A 15,404-nucleotide genomic window follows, 5' to 3' on the forward strand; every position below is an offset into this window, starting at 1 on the left:
ATTCTAATTGGAAAAAACGTTTCTTGCCACTCCTGCTTCAGCATCATTAAGTGTTTTCTTCTTAAACCCCATTTTCAAATCAAACTAGCAACACTCACCGTATTTGCCTTTAGCAAAAGCTTACCTACACCTTAATCCGCTATTTTCAAAAGTAGGCGCTTTGAATGACAGTCGCTGTAGCTGGCAAATGAAAGTGCAGCAGGGGCAGGTCTTGATGGTTGACAGTAATTTAAACGAATGAGAGCATTCTAGTGCTGCTTCAGTCAACGAGATCTGTCATAACCGGATGAAAAGACTGACAGTGAAACTAAAGTAGCCTATTAAGCGACCCCTAGCCATTCAGAGTGGAATGGAGACGGGACAGACAGCAAGTATAAAAACTACACAAACTAGAAATGACTTCTAAATTATTATTTTGGCAAATGATTTACCGACATTTATCCTACATAAATTTATTTTGGTCGAACTCTGTTTTTGGTTTTTTGTGAATTTCACATTTTACCGATTACAATAGCAAGCCTAACAATAATCCAATGTTTCATACATTTGTATTCTCATAGAAGCCGCTATCACATCACACCTCTCACTGCTTTTTCACAAATTGCTATTTGTTGATGTTTAGTTATATTCTTTGAGACCAGTAATGAACTTTGTGAACTCTACATTGCCCAAATTAAACAAACCCGTTTACACTCAGTAAATCTAACAAATACCTCGAGCAGTCACTTACATTGTTTGACTTTTTATTGACATGCATACACTCTTGTGGAAATGCAGGATTTATTGCATGAAGGTTTAAGCTCACATACCAATGTAATATGACCTACTGTATATACAGTTCCAGTTGTTTCATGTATCTGACATTTATAAATCCAGTTTATAGGTCTACGTTTCAAAGAAACATCAATTCATAAGGTGTTGTTGCTTTAACTCTCCACACTGAGCAATTCTGTAAAAAATAAAGATATTCCCTACTAGTTGTTTAAAAATGTGTCAATTAAAGAGTTGTCTTGTATTTAATGCCATAGGCTTATTTTTCACTTGTACTTCAACATATATTTAAAACATTTCTCCATACCTATATTTTTTTTTTTTTAATTCACTCAATTTGTATTTCAAAACAAGCTTTTATGTTATATCTTTTTGTTGAATAAGGGACAAAAGATTTATAGCCTAGAAAAGACATTCCAGTCCTTATTTTATTAACCCCTGTCCATGTCCTGACATTCTTAACACTAACAGAAGAGCTCTCCGGGACCAGAGAATGAGAGAGGACCAATAATGTAAGACTACACAGAGACTAGTCTAAACACACTTCAGATATTTAACACACATTTTTGTGAAATTAGTCAACCAAATACAGTGGGATAGTTTGTATTGGAAATAAAAGATCAGTACATTAAAAGAATGCTATTCTTAGCAGCTCAGCATTATTGTTGAAATACAGACCGTACAAGTGGGTATTTCTATCTATCTAAAAACAGCCTTAAACCTGGAATAAATCTGTTTCATAATAAAATCAATTGTAAAATACCTTCAATGCACCATTGTAAAGGAGTAAATAACCAGTTGATGCCCCCCTCCCCTCCACTTTTTGAAATATGTAGCTGCACAACCATTGGAACACATTAATTCCCTCAACTAAACAAACTAAAAATACTTGCATTAATATACATTCTAGATCACCTGTACAGCCACAGTACTGTACGATGTTACACTGCATTTCCACAGCATATTAGTTTTGATTCCAGTTTCTCAAAGTTGAGAAGCAGCATATTTTGCCACCCAAAAGTGATTAAGCGTTCCATCTTAACTTGTATATAATCTCAAGCTTTATTCCGAAACGTTTTTAGAAATCAGAAGCCAGATAAGCCGTGTTGTGTTCGAGTTATTTGATATCTACAGTATGTACAGAACAGTATGCATCTTTTAAAGGTTGCCTTAAGTAGCAAGCTTATTAAGGACCAACATGTTTTTATTACATTTTATTTATTTATTTATTTATTTTACACAGTACTTTGGGAGGGGGGTGGGAGGGTATTCAAAGCTAACTTATGAAAAAAAAATGCCACAAAAAATGTACTATTGTACTTTTTCAGTAAAAAAAAACATTAATTATTTTGTTTTTTACTAGTCTTAATATCCTAAAATACATATCTAAAACCACTGCAGATTAAATGAGTGCATTTATAGTTGCAGGAAATACATTACAACAAATCAAATCTGGAAGTTCAACCAGGACAGAAACATAAGACATGTTTTTCATCAAGTTTATTTTGAAATTCTCTACTTCCTCTATACAAGATAAACTCACGAAACCTTCCAGAAAGGCAGCAGTGAAGTTCCAGAAATATTAAGTATTTTGTTTTTGGGCAAAAACATAAAATATAATAAAATAATATAATAAAATAAAGAAATTATAATCACAGTGTAAATTACACATTTTTGCTGTCATCTTTGGCTGGGGTCAGGCCAACAGTTTACTGTCTAGCCAAATACCTGGGAGGTTACAGTCAAAACTGGTAGAGCCAAGATAAGTGGGCTTTTATCTTTACAAACCCAATGCAGGAATGTATGCTTATTCAGAAAAGAGTACTACCAGGGATTGACAGCTTCAACTTCCATAACATTGTGTAGACAAATAAAAAAAAGAATAATCTACAAAACTGTAACTAGTAATATTACACAACAGTAAACATATGTCTTTGTCATTCTACACAAAACCGAAGTTCTTGGTTTTAATGGCTAGTAACAGTTTTTGTTTGAGAATCTGTTTGGAGGAATAGAGTGGCACATAGAGGCGGGAGATACAAGTATTTGCAGTTGGCAAGTGCTGGTCATCCGGGGGTCGAATTGTGATGGATGGCATGGGCTGGAATCCCTCCTCACTAGCAGGCAACGATGGGCTTGATGTCCAGAAGTAAACCTAAAACGAATGAAAAGGGGCACATTTAATTTCCTTTATCTACCGTGAAACAAAAAACACAGAATCTGTACATTTAAATTCCACAGATTTTAGGTTCTAGGAACCAAACAAAATAACAACAACAACTCACCAGGTCTTGTCTTTCAGCCATGCTCATCTTCTCTACAATGGACCAAAACCAACGCTTGAACTGCAAAAGCTTCTCAGCATTTTCTCCTGTTGGAGGCACAAAGAAAAGCAAAGTTGAACATTTCAAATGCATTTTCCTCAGGATTAAACAAACGGATCACAAATGTTTTTAAACACACTCTGAAACAAATATCACACCCAGTCATAAGAATTAACAGCTACATACCGGATTCATCGTTAAAGGAAGTAAAGCTGATGAGCATCTGCACGTTCACTTCTCCACAGCCATTCACCAGTAGCCTGAAATCCTCAGCTGTAAGGTCTTCAAGGGAGTTTTTAGGAAGTACATCCAGCAGTCCTTTCCTCATTGCCTGAAGTGGAGAATAGGAAGGTGTTTCACTCTTCAATTCACTTACTTAACAAGCACTGTGTTATTTATTAATTAGTTAACCCTGTTTACAAAATGCCATTAAAAAAATACATACATAATTTCTGTTTAACATTGCATGTGGCCAGGACAAAATGGGACTGCAAGATGAGGCTTAATTTCATGAAATTATAATTTCATGCATTTGACAATTATCACCAAGGCTGTATTTTTTTCATGCTAACAAATGGCTTTTCACAGTTTCAAAATAGGAATTCCAAGACATTTCACGATTGTCACATTCAAAACACTTTCTCCAGGGTTGATATACAGCAAATGTTCCTAAATATTTAAATACTTAACTCAAACAGTAAATGCTAAATTGTAGAAGATTTTGTTTCATATGTTCAAAGGACATTCTATTTTTACCATCAGTTCATTATCAAACAAAAGTCTACTTGTTCTGTACAGTGCTATCTTTAGCAGAAATATTTCAGATATTCAATGAAGCTGGTGTCTTTTTCATTGAAGCATTTTAAAGAAATCATGCAGCTCTGTGCAGCGTGTTCAATCATTTACCAGAAGCAAAGTAAACTGGCTGCCAGGTTCCTACATGCGGTGTAACAGATAGTGTGTCAATAAGGCAAAGGTTTGTTGTAATTACTATAAAAGGGCTAAAAAATATATTTATACTATTCTTTCAGGAATGGGAATTTTCACAGGGAAGTACATATTACACGATAACGGGTACATTTTGTGGAAATTGTGAAATCCGTGAAAAAAAAAAATTGCCTTAATTCTCATTAGTACCTTAGCAAAGATCAATTAGTTTTAGTGTGTTTAATGAGTTTTCTAGGTTTCTTGAACAACTAAATTCCAAGTCAATTAGAAGTATACTTCATTGCACCACAAACTACTGAAGATCAGCACATTATTTTGTGACAAAAACACTTACATGGAGAGGCTGCTCTGCAACCACCAACATCCGGTGTTCTGCATATTTCCGGACATATTCATATACATTCAGAGGAGTAACTGGTATATTTACACCACCGGATACAAGTTCCACCTGGGGGAACAAAAACGTAAATTGTATTCCTATTTTCTGACAAAAGTAAATCAGTTTTTTTTTTTTTTAAACTAGGTATTCACTAGCTTGGTTTCATGCTTTAATTTAAAAACAGAAGCATTACGAACTGGGTCCTGCTGGTATAACACATTGCCACCTTTTCTTTATGAAGACCTTGGAAGATACAAATAATGCACGCATTCAAATAAACTGTTGACACAATCTCTGTCCATTACAAAGTGAGAAGCACAATATAGAAAATGATGTTAAAATACAATTATAGTACTGATAGTAAATATCCCTACTAAAGTAGAACTAAAAACTGTTTGTATAGCAAATCTGTTAGTTTTACCTGTCCTCCCCCCTCCTCTTTACAGAGGTCAACTGCGAATGCCAGATCCATTGCAGCAAAGACTGCTTCCGCATCCCCACTCTGAGAAGCCAGGATTAGTTGCCGTAAACTCTCATACATCACGGGATCAAAGAAAGCAAAATCGTGCCAATTAACCTAAAAAAAATGAAATAAAATTAGAACACATTATCAAGTAAAATTAACAAATCGGGAAACAAATTAACCACCAAGGCTACCGCCATAGCAGAACATTCCCCTTTTCCTTCAGGTTTAACCCTTTGCAGTCGTCAGGTCCAATTTATTTTCACACGCGCTCCCCTAAAAGGCAACGTATGACAAAAGGATATCAGTACTGAATCTCCAGTCAACCCCCACCCCTTGTTCGCTGTATTTCACATCTCTTTATAGATGTGCATACTGATAAATCCTCTCCTGATCACTTATCACCAAACTCCTCAATAATGTGATCCAACTCATTATTTTATTACTATAACATCTCAAAAAGCTCTAAAAATGTCTGTGATATTCTTTGAGCACTGGATGCGGAAGCAGCTATCTCCTTTGTTTGTGTCCGTGTTACCTCTGTGGTGCTTAGGGCTACTGTATTGCTCAGATATGCCCTTTTTTTCAGGCTTCATTCGGCTCCTATCGGTCTCACTCAGCCATTGAAAGGCTTTCTCCTGAGAAAAACGACTAGACCTGTGCTTGACGTCTTTTTGATGATGTCGCACCGGAAAGGGAAAATTGTAATGTTGGACCTGGTCCGACATAGGACCGCAAAGGGTTATAGAACATTGTTTTTGCATCTGTTAACTTAATTTCATTCATTCTAGCTGCTGAAACAGAGAGAGGAGAGTTACTGATAGCAAGTTCCTGAAGTATCCAAATCACTTTTAATGAAACTTTTGAACAAATATGTTCCACTCACCTTTTTACATATACACATTTAACATAACAGGATTCAATTCCTACCGTCAGCACTTAAGTGTTATGTTAGACAAAGTTAACGTGCGTAGATAAAATCAATGCTTACCTTTCTATCTAGTACCACCTTAATAACAGCACGGGATGTGACGGTATAAAATATGGTAACCGTCAAAAAATATATCACGGTTATCGTCATACCACGGTATAATGTATTTTTTTGTTATCCGTTTTTACATGGCTATTTAAAGAAATACACCGGTTAAGTCATTTAACAAAAAAAAAAATATAACTAAAGTTTTAAAACAAATCTTAATGTTAAATTGCTGTAGTTAAATTTCTGCAACAAAACTTGTTGAGAAAAACTTTCCATTAATTTGAAAAACAAAATATTACAGCACAATGTCTATTTAATTATACCATACTAATGAACTGGTCTGGCTTTGAAATCTATTTGCAAATTAAAAAGGTGCTATACATTGTACAACAAATCAGATTACAAAGGCAGAGGGTTTTTTTAATAAATTTGCACACACCTAACATACATAATGGAATACTGAACATGTAAATAAATTAAATTTGTTCATGTATTTACAGCAAGTTATTTTAACAAGGAAGTTCGCTAGTCAGTGTATTGTTAACAGCAACACGACTGAGTTAAATGGAACAGCAAGGCGGACATGTGGCAAATATGAAGATTTACATTTTAAATCCACAATGTTTATTAGGCAGTCAGACTGTCTAGATCTGACTAAAAGAATTCACAATTCAAATTTCCTCTTGTGGAGGTATTTAATCACAATGCTGTATGTTCTACTTCGTAAAGATTATATTGATTCCACAAAAAACAAGTAATACAGAACCTCGGTCAAAACGCACTGTGTGCAAAAGGCAAAATAAAAACTAGGTTGCACAGTGGGGTAGGGTATCTAGACAATGTGGGGAAGCTATAAAAAAGGCTAACAAGATGCTCGGATACATTGTGAAAAGTGTTGAATTTAAATCAAGGGAAGTAATGTTAAAACTGTACAATGCACTAGTAAGACCTCATCTTGAATATTGTGTTCAGTTCTGGTCACCTCGCTATAAAAAAGATATTGCTGCTCTAGAAAGAGTGCAAAGAAGAGCGACCAGAATTATTCCGGGCTTAAAAGGCATGTCATATGCAGACAGGCTAAAAGAATTGAATCTGTTCAGTCTTGAACAAAGAAGACTACGTGGCGACCTAATTCAAGCATTCAAAATTCTAAAAGGTATTGACAGTGTCGACCCAAGGGACTTTTTCAGCCTGAAAAAAGAAACAAGGACCAGGGGTCACAAATGGAGTTTAGAAAAAGGGGCATTCAGAACAGAAAATAGGAGACACTTTTTTACACAGAGAATTGTGAGGGTCTGGAATCAACTCCCCAGTAATGTTGTTGAAGCTGACACCCTGGGATCCTTCAAGAAGCTGCTTGATGAGATTTTGGGATCAATAAGCTACTAACAACCAAACGAGCAAGATGGGCCGAATGGCCTCCTCTCGTTTGTAAACTTTCTTATGTTCTTATCTACAGTAATACAGTACAGTTTACACATGCTAGGTAAAAACAGAATTTGATATTTTCCCAGGACATTTGGCAGCTTACTTAAATATACATAAATCAAGTTGTGTACTTATTGTTCATAAGCCACTTCTCTCACGTGATTTGTTAAGAATATAGCTGTATTTTCTTTATGATGCAGTAGAAATACAGTACGATCTTGGCAAAACCGAACATGCAACGCTATTGTTTTGTTTAGCAGTGGAACAAATTACACAGCTTCAATTAAAATGTATTCTATACACGTAACAGAATTTAAAAATGACAATACAGAAACTATCAGCAAATGAAACCACCATTAATGAGGTGTGAAAAATAAAAACATGCATTACTACACTTTCTTCAAATTAGTGTTCAAACTATTTTCTTGGAGGGATCTGCTGTTTGCACAAAATCTCACCCGGAGTTTATGTTGTACTGTAATCCTAGAGTTTATGCACATGCTGCGGTAGCCCCAGAGTCTCTCAGCTACTACGAGAAATAGTTAAAATAGTTTTATTCTCAATTGTTTTAAATGTGGCATCCTATAAGTTAGAGATTTATTTTTTAGGTTTGCCACCCGACATCACGTCAGCATAATACAGTAAATGTCGTCTCTCGCAGCAGATGCTGATACGACCAGCAATAGTTTGGAACCATGGACGCCTGCCCTTGCATAGTATTGCTTAGTGCCAATTGGTTGAAATGCTAAATGCCAGCACCCGCTCAGCAATTGGCTGAAACAGTTGCTGCATCACTGTCTTGCTCATTCATAAACTAAAATTATTGAGAAACAAACAAACAAAACCCCAAAATGCCAGTGCGGCTCACCGATGGTCAAACAGTGAATGAGGAAACACGGCAATACCGTGAACTCAGTAATCATGGTATAGAAAAGTGGTTGTGGTTTCAAAACCATGGCAGTTTATACCACGGTTTACGATAAAACCAGTATACCGTGACATCCCTAGTCAGCACTTACAAGATAAGTATAATGTTAGACAAAGTTAATGTGTATAGATAAAATCAATGCTTACCTTTCTACCTAATAACACCTTGATAACATGCCTATTTAATGTTATAGGGCACAGTTCATTCTGAAGCAGGCATAACCCAAGTATTCTGAAAGGAAAGAACAAAATCATATCTTTACAATTTCCATTTAGCCGCTTAGTTGATTTGTGACACACTGACTATTAGCAGGCAACAGCTGCCTGGGTTTATTTTACAATTAAAATGATCTACCACCACCACCTACTATATAAAATACTAGGTATACTACAGCCAATATTGCAAAGAGAAAGATAATGTTAGTTCCTATATTTATACAGGGAAACTAATGACAAGATTTATTATGGCACAGGAAGCAATCTATACCTGCCAATGTTTCGGAAGCAATTAAGCCGTGCCTCTGTGCTCTTGCCTGGCCGCGGTGAATAGAAGCCTCGTTTTCCAGGTTGATAGAAAAGTGGTGCATTGTCATCACCATCTTCTGTATCATCCAGTTCCATATCCACCACACTGCGACTGGAGCCATGTCGTTTTCTGCTCTCTTGCTGCAATATATTCCAAGACAGTTCATTCATTCATCACATGATAAAATGTGTTACAAATAAAGGTCTGATTACACTGGGTGTGGTAGCAGAAAGCGTAAAACCGTGCAGCATAAAAAATAGAATCTACTGTTTTGAATGGGTGCAATTACACTGAGTGTGGAATGGAAAAGTGGCACAGCGGGAAACTTCACGGGATAGAAACCAGGGCGATTTTTTGATAATACCGCATGGCAAATTTCCATCTAGACCAATCAACTGAAGTTGTTGTGTGACGTTATCTGCACTATGTACAATGAGAGATGGTGAACGAAAGACTGGTTTTCAGGGTGCAAAAATGCCCTCAACTTTATGTCATGTCCCGTCCGTATTATAAGGATACGCTAAAGCACCAATACACCTGGGAAGCCATAGCTGCCAAATTAGACATGTCAAGTTAAAACTATTTGCATTTGAAGAGCAAAAGTAAACATACACTATATAGCGTACTGTATGCCATAGACCTCCAAGCAAAGCACTTCAAAGTTGAAATAATGACAGGCTTCTTGCAGCATTTCATGGAGGTTTTTAAATTTTACTAATATAAATATAATGGTCACTAGAGAATGCTACACAGGTGAAGCGCTGCATTTTTTTTTTTTTTTTTTTTTTTTTTTTTAATTACATACACACACATAGCACCACAAATATATTTAACCTTTATTTCTTGACATTCAAATTAATTTTTCTCAACATTAACATGTGAGAATACATTTACATATACAGCGAGGTTTCTCGCCGACCAGTGTAATATGAAAAAGCGCATGGTTTACCGCTTACTGCTCCCAGTGTAAATCAGACTAAGTCTAAATGTTAGATGACAATATTTATTTAATATGTATATGGTTCAAATTTAATATTGGTAAGGAAAGATATTCCAATTCATATTGTTTGTTCACTTGCCTGTGTCTTGTCAGAAGCATCAATCAAGCCAAGGTCCAATATACTGTCAGCACCATTTTCCCTGTAAAAGACATTTGATAAATATTTCAGAATGTAGCTTACACTAGACAGAAATACTCAGATGCAGACCAATTACTCAACGTTAATGTGGAACAGATGCAGGTTATATATAATATATATATAATATATAATATATATCTTAATAACAATTATAATATCAATTGTGAGTCTTTGCGGTGCCAAATATATATATATATATATATATATATATATATATATATATATATATATATATATATATAAAAAAAATGACACATTAACACTAGAAACGCCACGGTAATCATTGACGGTTTTCACTTTTAAAATTTTAATTACTGTGTGTGTTAAAGATCCACTGTTATATGTTCTTGACTTTTCCTAAATACATATATTAAATATCTGATGATGTTTGAAAGTCAGAATCACAAAAATAAAGATATAAGCACTTTTACTTAGAACTGCCAAAATTAGTCATTTTTACAGCTTGTTACAATACATGCTTTTATTTCAATATAACCTACAATACGTTATTTTTTTATATATATATATATGTGTACAAGCCAGTTTGTTATCTCTACCTCCGCTGAGCAGTATGCATTTGAACAAAACATTGCTCTTGAAGTCTGTATGTGTTATCCAAATCTATTATAATCTTATCAGTTCCTTGGAGAACTGCCATCTGGCTGTCTACATGAGCATATAGTCTGCTGTCATACAATATCACTATTACAATAATTTTTCAAAAAACCTTGATATTTTTGCGTTTGGATTTGAGAACAACTACAGATATCTGCATTGGCAGCTGGAAGTTAGAACGACTTCATTGAAAACAGCATTGCCTGTTTCAAGCTAAACATAAAACAATACATTGACAAGCAGTTGTTTCCGACAAAAGCACGGTGTCGCTGGACACAATACACGTCAAACAAGCCTGTCAAATTTGGGATCAAGTTTTGGCTGACAACAGACCCTACCCCTACCTGTGCAAAGACTAAACTCGCCCAGCCCATCAGAGACTGGGTGGCAATGTGGTACTTAGGCTGCTGTACCCGTGCTTAAGAAAAGGGATGAATGTTACCAATGACATTTTTTATTTATTTCACTAATTAAAAAAACAGTTTAAAAAAAAAAAAAACAGCCTGGTTGGAACAGTAAACAAAGAAAGGAGAGTTAACATCATCCGAGCAAAACTTAGTACTCCGTGAAAGCAATCACCGATGTCCAGTTGCTTTATTTTACAATGTACTGGACTTGGCAGCCTTCAATTCCTTCGTTTTGTACAATGAATGCACAGGGGGAAATATCATATTATGATGCTAGCCACGGAGCTTTGGCAGAAACATTTCAATCAGAAAGCTGCAAAGCAGCAGGGAACCGCAGCTCGACCTGGATACAGTGTGCATCAAGAGAAACACGCAACAGAAAACAATGACGGGTAACTAAATGCAATAAAAATAAAATGTCTGATACCTGTGCCCAGTGTGAAAGAGCAGTATGTGGTAAATGCACACGACAAGCTGATAAGCGTTACATCTATGTGGATCGTGCTAATATGGGGGCTACTTTTAGTTTCCTTGAATGTGCATTCCTGTTACTCAATGTAAACAGATTTATTTTCTTTTTTTATAATTTCGATTTTACAATTCTGTATGTCGGCGTACATATAACGAGTTTACAGTTGGTTACACTATTTTCTTTTGAAATGTTTATTATAGTTTTCATTTTTTGAAGTTGTGCTATGCAGTAGGCTAATGTGAAAAAGCACCTTATGTTTTTTGTAATTACTTTGTTTTTCAATTTTGTATGTATATAGCAGTTTACACTATCTCTTGAAATGTTTATTCTATTATAGTTTTGTATTTTTTTACCTCATTTATTACATGCACGAATTTCAAAAATAAAGCATTTGTTTATTTTTTAATTTAAATAGTGTTTCTGCTATGCAAATGTTAGATATGATGTTCATAAATAAATCTTTTGAGTTGTATCTGATAGTTTGCATTTCATTTTTATGTCGAAGCTGTTTAAAATGTACCCATCAAAATGATTACCGCTGTCTGTTTTAGGTAGTAGCATACACCCGGCGGTTCTAGCGTTAAGCAAATATGAATTCAGTATCTAATATCTTCAATTGAAGGTTTTGACAACATAACAGCAGCCCAACAACCAATTAGGAGAAAAACAGTTGTGTAACAAATGTGAAGCCAATAGCATTTGGTTATCATCCATAAAACTACAAAGTCACAGCTCAAAACAAAGGTTACCATTATATTCTGGCCTGGAGTTTCCATAATAATGATAGAACTACATATACTGATGCACAAAAGAAACATACCACTTGGGTCTAATGGATTTAATCAAATATCTTAAAAGTAGATCTCAAACAAAAAACACAGAAAATGTGAACAAAAATACGGATCAAAGAATCATAAGTTCAGCTGACGAAGGTTGGCTGGGTCCAGTTGTCTCTCTGGCGATTTGGTCACACAGATGTTCTATTGGTCAGGAGAAAAAGCTAGCCACAGCAAGACCTCAACGTTGTTTTCTTGAAGTCGTGCAATTGTCATCCTAGCACTGTGTGGTCCTGCATTATCCTGCTAAAAATAATTGACACTTCCGGATTGGCTTGCAGGAACGGAAAAACTGTTGCCTCAAGGACTCTGTCAATGTATCGCTGAGCAGTAAGGTTGCCCTCAATCTGCACCAAAGGTGTTCTTGTGTTAAAAGGAGATTCCTCCCCACATCACACTTCCACCGCCCCACTCTGTCAAGGGCGAAACGGCACTCACCGGTGAATAAAACACTCCACCACTCTCTCAGCCGCAACCTCAGGTGTTCTCTGGCTCACAGAAGACAGTGATTTCGTCTCTCAGCTGTCAACATGTTACCCCTGAACGGCCTCCGAGCATGCAAATCATTTTCATGCAGACGGCGAGCTACAGTCATTCTGCTGATGCGCAGGTTATTTCTTCCTGGAATTTCTCATGCTGTAGCCGCTGCAGTCTGAAAACATTTATGTAGATGGATCAGTCGGATGTGACAGTCCTGGGCCAGTGTGGTGACCCTCTGCCTTCCAGGACATGGCCTGTCCCTCCCAGAGGCTGCTTCCTGGTTTCTCGGAAATAGTCTGCTGATTGTTGAAGCAGATCATCTCATTCTCTGGGCAACTTCTCTCACAGACTGGCCGCCACCAAATCATGCCGACAGCAACCAGGCGATATTCATTACTCAAGGGGGCATGGTCGCTGTTCTTGTGTTAATTAAAATCATGTCTTTGCGAATGGCTATTTATACAGATTCTTAAATCAACTCATTTTGGCAATTTTAACTCAACTCAAAATACCACTGAGCACCTGGGGTTTTCTGAAGCCACATGACTTGAGCTCAGTATTTTGTTATCCCAAGGCACAATACTACTCAAATAATCAACTATTGATGTAAAACTTATTGTTGCATTTTCACTGTGTATCAGTGTGTGTATCTATATGTGTGTGTGTGTGTGTGTGTGTGTGTGTGTGTGTGTGTGTGTGTATATATATATATATATATATATATATATATATATATATATATATATATATATATACATATATTTTTTTTTTTTTTGCTGAAATTTTTTTTTACCTTCCATGTGCAATAATAAGTTCCATTGCCTCATCCACACGGGCGCGTAGGGAATCTTCACTAGCAAGAAGCAACAAAAGCTGTGCAGGGGAGAGTTCCAACAACATTCCTGTGATTTTACTAGCAAATGCCTAAAATTAAAAAAGGAAGTGTCAATACTTTATTCCATTTTAATAACACACCAATAAAATTGGTAACATTTCTATAGTAGTAAACCTTACCGGTTGCATGGCTTGAACTCGTGGGTAAAGCCTCTCCCCAAGTGCCTGTCGATGTGCTGGGAGCGGGTCAGGGTCATCACTAGGATTGCCTTCTAATGCTGGTCTGAAGGGCCGGGTGTCTATTGACAGCTGCCTCCTTGAATCCCTACAACAGCACCACAATTGCTTTTGTCACAAAAACTGCCACCGTTAAGGACGACATAAAATAAATAGGGCTGTTGTGATTAACAGATTAAAAATCAGACCAATTAACTACAGATAGCAGATTTTTTTTTTTATTATTATTTTTTAACAATTTATAAATTGTGCAGAACTTTCTTGAATATAAATTAAAATCAACCAATAGAATATCTGCATGTTCTCCATGGCAGTGCAATCATAAGTGAGCCGAGGCGAGACAAACGAAGGTCTTGGGTAAGTTCAACCAATGGCAGAGTCAAAGGTCTGCTCTGGATTTGTAGCTATTCAACCATTAGTGAGCAGAGGCAGGACAAATATGCTATGGTAAGAGGTGTAGGAATAACTGAATTTTACGCGACAAAATTCTTATTATAGAGACCGTTAGTGAGAATTATATGGAGAACTTAAGTAATATTTCAAATTACTTTTTACAAATAAATAATTGTCAGGACAGACGAGATATCGTAGTCATTTTGGTTACGAATCAATTTTCAAGCAGAACTTTCCCTCAGAAAAAATTGGAGTGTTAAAAAAGGGAGGTATACACCACGAATACCTGAATTGACACAGGAAGGAAAGGGATACACTCGCCACTTCCAAAATTCAAATTATTAAAAAGGTGTCCCTGGCTTACCAGTAGCTGTCAATTTCTGTTCAGTACAGAAAAGACAACAGGGCTACAGCAATCTAGAATGTCTAAAAAAGTCAGCTAAAAAAAGGCCGCAGGACGACTCAAACGTACAAATAAAAATGAAAGACAGAATAATCTTGAACTTTAACGGTATTATATATTCTCAATCACAAAGTTTACTTATTTAATCTTTGTTTAGCAGCTCAAAGTGAATGGCTAATGAAGAAAAAACAAACAAAAAAACCACAGACTATCACGTCCACTTTTTCCACCTGCACACATGCACGATTTCGATTGCGTGGATTTCCACTTTGATATATAGGTGAAGCAGGTGTCTGACGATTGTGCCTAAAAAATGGTCTGTGCTGGTCATGATCTTTGCTGTTTTCAACTTGTCATATCAGTAAAGCACAGTGTTTCTGCGTTTTTTATAAGTATAAATGCTCTGGTAAACAAATATTCATCATACTTTGACAGTTTTTGTTTATTACCAAGGATGCATTTTATTAACAGTAATAGCGGCTGGTTGAATATGTGTTCGGTGTTTGACACATTTCTTACTTGTAATATAAAAACTAAGGAAAACACAAAAGTCAGAAAGTGCAAAGCAACAGTTATACAGTCCCCCTTTGGATCATTTTTAGTTAGTAAATAATTAGTTTTATCTTGGTTAATGTTTTTGACATTGTAAACATTTTAAATGGCACACAATTATGCTGAGGTGGGAAGTAAACAGTAACGTGATAAACATTTACTGTGCAGACTATATTGTATTATTTATAATGACTTTTCCCAATAGAAAGCAAAATATTCCTAAATACTACCTTTTTAATTCTTTGCATTCAAGTTTTAAGAATGAAGCCTACTGTTTGGTTTTCTGTCTCA

General features: G+C 35.9%; 1 protein-coding gene across 1 annotated transcript in view; it reads right to left on the bottom strand.

Moving 5' to 3' along the window:
- Nucleotides 1-1,978: 1,978 nt before the first annotated feature.
- The window catches only part of LOC121313249 (E3 ubiquitin-protein ligase UBR5-like), a 91,047-nt gene continuing 77,621 nt past the window's right edge, over nucleotides 1,979-15,404 (bottom strand). The window contains exons 49-58 of the mRNA XM_041245587.1: nucleotides 13,709-13,853; nucleotides 13,488-13,618; nucleotides 9,825-9,885; nucleotides 8,707-8,885; nucleotides 8,367-8,451; nucleotides 4,844-4,999; nucleotides 4,378-4,491; nucleotides 3,282-3,426; nucleotides 3,057-3,142; nucleotides 1,979-2,926 (exon numbers count right to left, since the gene is read on the bottom strand). Coding sequence (XP_041101521.1) covers nucleotides 2,714-2,926; nucleotides 3,057-3,142; nucleotides 3,282-3,426; nucleotides 4,378-4,491; nucleotides 4,844-4,999; nucleotides 8,367-8,451; nucleotides 8,707-8,885; nucleotides 9,825-9,885; nucleotides 13,488-13,618; nucleotides 13,709-13,853 — 1,315 coding nt within the window. The 3' untranslated portion in view covers nucleotides 1,979-2,713. The remainder of the gene's footprint in view (nucleotides 2,927-3,056; nucleotides 3,143-3,281; nucleotides 3,427-4,377; nucleotides 4,492-4,843; nucleotides 5,000-8,366; nucleotides 8,452-8,706; nucleotides 8,886-9,824; nucleotides 9,886-13,487; nucleotides 13,619-13,708; nucleotides 13,854-15,404) is intronic.

The sequence above is a fragment of the Polyodon spathula genome, chromosome 3, assembly GCF_017654505.1.
Source record: "Polyodon spathula isolate WHYD16114869_AA chromosome 3, ASM1765450v1, whole genome shotgun sequence".
Taxonomy (NCBI): Eukaryota; Metazoa; Chordata; class Actinopteri; order Acipenseriformes; family Polyodontidae; genus Polyodon; species Polyodon spathula.